Here is a 6,000-nt window from a genome sequence, read left to right as displayed (position 1 = left end):
TCTCGCAGTTAAATTATGGGGTTTTACATGCCAAAACCACAATCTGATCATGAGGCATGCCATAGTGGGGTACTCCGCAAATTCGCACCACCATGGGGTTCTTCAACTTGTAGCTAAATGTAAGCACACGGGTGCATTCGCATTTCACCCCCATCGAAGTGTGGCCACCGTTGCCGGGATTCAATCTCACAATCAGCTGACCCCTTGAAATGAAACATATTTAAGGACTTGTGAAGCGATGAGCTGAGGTGACATGCAGCAAAGTGCACAAGTGCATGAGGAAATAAAGCTCCTGGCTAAACTACGCCGGAAACCTTCCACACAAAGAACACAGCAGGCCAGAATATACTGCCAATTCATTTTTATATGTACAAGACGAGACGATTACACACACCATGCGAAAGCACTTGTCCCACACAAAAAGAGAAAGACATTTGTGCATAAGAGCACCAATGCCCAAGTACATTTAAATATGATTTATGGAAACAATACTGTCAAAACAGTGCAAGACGTTCAATGAAGCAACAGAGTGCAACACTGCAGCTTGTTTGGCGAAAAGACTGCCGAGAAAGAAATAATACTGTACAGTAAGGCAGAATATATAAAACAATGATATTGTGTCTTTCCATATGGCCTGAAGCATGCTGTGCGCCAGAGATGAAATGGCACATAGCCTTGCTTGAAATCATTTAGATCTTACGATCTGAATTCCTTTCACTGTTGCGTTACATCACTGCATTGTAATGTTTGTGCCTGTGCAGACACCTGCAATGAGATTTGCTTACATCAGGCTCCCACAAACAGTGCACTGGCTTCTGAAAAAAGAAAGCCAAACTTGACTCATACATTCTACTTCTGGAACTGCAAATACATACTAGGCCAGTCTTACAATGAGGGCAGGTTTGGCAACCAGAAATGATGTGAAAGTGAGGCACACAGTAATGCTACTTTGATGTTCCCTCACAAGCTTCCTGCGATATCATATGTTCTGGCATTGTCTGGTCAAAGCCAAGGCAAAAATAAAGCAGTGTACATGAAGACACCCAGGAAAAAAACAAAAGGTAGCCTCAGAACTTTCAGGTCATATTGCGGTAAAAAATAACCCAACTAAACATGCAAAAATATCATGAAGCAATTGGCATCAAAAGAATCTCATTGCCACCATGGTTTGGGTGCAATATTCGATAAAAAGAAACACTGGCCATCATTTCCTCTGCTAATAAAGATATTTCTCCAGCGAGAAAGTGCAGTTTTCAAAAGTATCTTTCAATATAGACAAATAGGCTGTGAATCTCTCTCTTGTTTTAAGAGAAATAGTTAAAAAGGAAAGTTAACCTAAAATAGTAAATGCTGCAGATAGTTGGAACAGAAGCCGTGCGCAGACACTGTGTGCTGGGTACAAAAGTACATGCTCCATTTTCTGGACATTGTTGCGCAAATGTGCTTTGCTAAAACACTACTGCAACACCCCAATTGAGTTTCGTGGTCTTGTGGTAGATTAAAGGCGTTGTCGTGAAATTAGGCGCAGCATCGAATAACAGCATACAAGCCTTACAAGTGGAGATTACCTTCTGCACTAGATTGCTCACAATTTGGCAACAGACAATAAAACTGTATGACAGTGACCTGGCTGTTCTTAGGAAGAATGTGTTAAGCAATCTTTGCATGCAAGCAAGCTCATGGTCTTCTCTATGCACATTTTAGTGATTTATTGCAAAGTTTTTCATGTGCACATGACTACAACACTTACATAAGTACTACAAGACCATATAACACGAGCAGTTATCTCTGACCGGAGTACAGTCCCTCTAAATGATGAGAAATAGGATTGGCAAATTCGAACTTTGAGCTCATGATCATGGGGCAAAATTGCACGCATCTTACGATCGCACCTACACACAAGTTTGGGCAGCATTAGGATGAGCAAAGGGTGAAGTAAAAAACTGAAAGTGAGATTAAAGTTTTTAAAATGAAGTAAACCAGTATAAAAAGCACAAAGTCCTGTTTTGCAGGCTACTTGAAAAATTGCTCCCAGAGAATGAACAAAATGCAAAACACTGTCACTGCGCAAGGGACACTACTGGAAGGACAACAACACAGACACATACAAAAAAACACACACACACAAATGCTGTTCCATGCTCATCTCTCGTGGAATGCATTGGAGAGGTGGTGGTGACAGACTAGAGCATCTTGTAATACGACACAATGGCAGTGTTGGGTATATAGTATTGCAAAAGTGATGGCGCATTCCACAGGTCCATCCGGAAGGGGCAGATTCTTTGCATTCTATGGCACAAGATTTGCTTTATTCATGAGTGTACTTAGAATGAGTTCGCGTTCACCGCTGTTATTCTCTAATCGAATTACTCTTCCACAACCGATCGCTCCTTTCCTTTATCATTGATGCACAGACTTGGCCGAAACATCAAAGGAATGCCACGTTACTTCCACCAGCTGGGAGGCTCAGTTTGCTCCATTTTACTACTATATGTAAGCAGTTCTGCAAGATATACTAGTTTTTCATACTGCAGCTGCACTTGCTGCTTTCGAGGCTCAAGCTATGTCGAAGATTATTGAACGAGCCTTTCAATAAAGCAGGTGACAGCGGTATAGTCAAATTATAACAAAGCACGGTCACAGGGGTTCCATCACCATAAGTTGTTGCAATGTAACCGATGACCTACGCTTTCATCTGGTGTGGAGCATTTCTGGCATGTTGAGTGTCTGGCATGTCGAGATGCATGCCCGCACTCTCACTTTACGGATTCACGCAACTCTTCCAGATCGCCCAGCGGAACTCACCCCGACAAAACCATGGACAAAAAATGAGACACGCAATCAAGGTTTGGCAGTATGTGAGTAACATTGCCGGCACATGCATGTTGTCCGTGGCCACCGGGCTTAAAAACCAGTGTTTTGCGAAACGAGCACAGCAAGTGGAACACACCATGTGGGGAGCGTAACTTGTAGGCGTAATACAGCACTGACCACAAATAAGGTGGCCATCGGTATCTGCTGAAGTTCTTGCTGCACGAGTCAAGAAATGATTGCTATGCTTAAAACGCAAGTCTCATCAGCAGACCTTTGTAAACAGCCTTCATAAAGCCCCATTCCTGCCCATTACATAATGAAAGCTGTTTGGCAACATCAAAGCACAAGGCTTTGTGTAGGAACTCTGTCACAAGTAACAAGTACTCTTTAGAAATGGCACAAATGGCTGTATAGGCACGTTTATAATGACAAGTAGGCCACAAGCTCGAATTAAGTAACAGCTCTTGTCACTAAAGGAATTTGCATATTAAGCACAATTCATGTATGTATATGATAAACAAAGGAGAAAAAAATAAGTAGCATTCATTTCTTGCATGCCCTCAGTTCTTCATTGATGCTTCAGCAGCAACTCTTTTCTTGAAAGTGCACATGCCGCAAGTAATGATATGCCACTCTTTGATTTAACTAATTATTGCGTGGCAATGCCTTTTTTTTTTGTTTCTGAGGCTTGACATATTGCACACAAAGCCATATGACTTCTGCAGGGTAATGCAGTGTTAAAGCAACACATGTAAGAAAATGGTGAAAACAAGGTCAGAGGCCATGTAATTGGGAAAATGATCGCACTATGCAAATGCCATCATACAAAGCTGACATCAGGCCAATGCATTTCTCAAAGTAGTACAAATGAACACAACAGCCTGTAGAACTATGTCACACTTAGGGAATAATTAATTACACGAGACAATGAAATATAAATTGTTAAGACATCAGTGCAAAGATTGCAAGTGATTTTAAGAAATAAGCGTTCATTAGATCGATGTGATCTTGTTCCTGAGGCTGAGGATGTTGCATCTTGCGCAATCAGTGTTGATTATCAACCTGGTGCTGTTCCTAAGGCTGGGAATTTTGCATTTCTTTCGGATGGCACTTTGACAAGTCTCAACCAAAGATGTTTGCATTCATTCCTGGCAAATGTGTTGACACTATGCTCTCAATTAAGTCCAGAAGGAAAAATCTTGTTAACAACAAGATGATGCAATTGTATAAACACCCGCTTCTGTCATAAGGCGCATGCACTAAGTGCCACAATCACCAGAATATGTGTAAAGAAAAAAAGAGTCATTGCAAACTCAGAAGAGAGTTTAGACCACTGAAAATCAAATACGAAAAGGCTGGGAGAGCAATATAACAACCCTGAGTTGCAGAATCGACAACATTTGCTTAGGCAAGTTCATTAGCCTTGCCATTTCCGTTCCCGGTTCCAGTGAAATTCCTGTACCCATTGGTATGACCATTTCCGTTGCTGTATCCGTTGATGTAGCCATTGCCGAAGCCATTACCATTGCTAAAGCCATTTCCATAACCATTGCCGTATCCATTGCCATTACCATTGCCGTTGGTATACCCATTGCCATCAGCATGAATTTGGCCAGCAAGCATGCATGAACGGCAACAGAACGTTGAGTAGTGCTTGTTTGTGCAGTAACGAGCACGCACAATGAGGTTGCAGTTGGCAAAGCGGGGGTTGTCAGTGCACGACTCCGGAACATAGATATCTGCAAAAAATTTGGCATTCATTGAGGGCACTGGGCACTTACTTCTGCTGATAATTTTGCACCAAAAGCAACTGTCAGAATGTTACCCTTTGACGAGTTTTTCAGCTCATGATGTTATCATGCTTGCAAGTTGCGGCAAAGGCCCGTAAATGTAACAAAGTATTTTTAGACACTGAAAGCTATGATTAAAGTTTTATGAATGCTTCCTTTCTTACTTAAAAAAAAATTGTGCAGAGATACTCCATGTGGAAAGGCTTTTGAGGCATGCTTTACACTTCATTTACTCAAGTGGACTGTTCGCACTCTCTAGACAACATATAAAAAATGCATCGCTTTTAATTACCTAACTGCAAAATCTCAAAAAGTGCACTTGTGATAAATAGGATTTACTAAGAGCCATGGCATAATATATTGCCAAAGCAAGTGCTTTTTCATCTGTTTTGCTCACTTGTCTCAAAGCTGCTCTATCGCTCTGCACGGAGAAATGCAATAGGAACAAAGGTTGAAGCAAAACAAGTGTTGATTTGTGTTGTTCCTCTTCGAACCCTCAGTCGTCAATTCATTCATTCATTTATACATACTACAGCCCCATTATAGTGCTATATCAAGAGTGGGAAAGAGCAGAGAACAATAAATTAGCAGAAGACAAGGCGAACAAAAGCAAACAGTCAAAGCAATTAATGCGAGCAAACGAACATAGGCAAAGAAAAAAAATAATACACTTAAAGGAAATAGTTGCCTTGCCAGTATTATACATTGTTCTGTACTGCACACAATTATGAACGTGCACCAACTGCCCAATCTTGTTCTTTAGAACAGTACTGCTCAGAGACAAATCCTATGAAATCCCATAGGGTGGAGGAATGTTACAGAAAGGGGGGAAGTCAGCATCCACTCGGATGTGGCCCAAAATGCCAACACCCCACAAAGGTCAATGGACGACACTTACCGTCCATGATGATGTGAACCGAGACAGATTCATTGCTGTGGCCATTGTCCGCCTGACAGGAGTATTCACCCCCGTCTGACATCGCCGCCGATGGAATCAACAGCGTGTGGTTCTCCATGAGAACGTGATGGCTGTCTGTTTCGATCTGCTTGCCGTCGTGCAGCCAGGAGACGCGTGGCTCGGGAGCGCCGGTCACGTAGCAGTCAAGCTGCAGAGGTGCCCCCAAACGGTTCTCGCTGGTAGCTATCACCACGTCGACAGTCACGACCTCTGCAATGAGATGCAGAGAGTTTATCGAGTGCTTGCGCTCAACCGCTGTCATACTGCGCTTAAAGCAGGAACACTTACGCATTTACTGAAGAGATCACTAAGTACGTCCCAATGGAGACTGTTATTATGAACAGGAAATGCTTGCCCCACACGCATGCATGCATGCACATACACCCTGTGTTAATTCTTTCCAAGGCCATGCAGCTTGCTTGCGTCCCGCAATGTAAG

At 42.4% G+C, this 6,000-nt stretch overlaps 1 protein-coding gene across 1 annotated transcript in view; it reads right to left on the bottom strand.

Annotated features, from left to right (window-relative positions):
* Nucleotides 1-344: 344 nt before the first annotated feature.
* LOC142588854 (uncharacterized) overlaps nt 345-6,000 on the bottom strand; it is a 70,743-nt gene continuing 65,087 nt past the window's right edge. Inside the window, exons 25-26 of the mRNA XM_075700674.1 lie at nt 5,503-5,772; nt 345-4,553 (exon numbers count right to left, since the gene is read on the bottom strand). Coding sequence (XP_075556789.1) covers nt 4,219-4,553; nt 5,503-5,772 — 605 coding nt within the window. The 3' untranslated portion in view covers nt 345-4,218. The remainder of the gene's footprint in view (nt 4,554-5,502; nt 5,773-6,000) is intronic.

The sequence above is a fragment of the Dermacentor variabilis genome, chromosome 7 (genome assembly GCF_050947875.1).
Source record: "Dermacentor variabilis isolate Ectoservices chromosome 7, ASM5094787v1, whole genome shotgun sequence".
Lineage (NCBI taxonomy): Eukaryota > Metazoa > Arthropoda > Arachnida > Ixodida > Ixodidae > Dermacentor > Dermacentor variabilis.
Note: the sequence above shows the minus strand (reverse complement) of the source record. Positions and strands in the feature narration are given on the sequence as shown.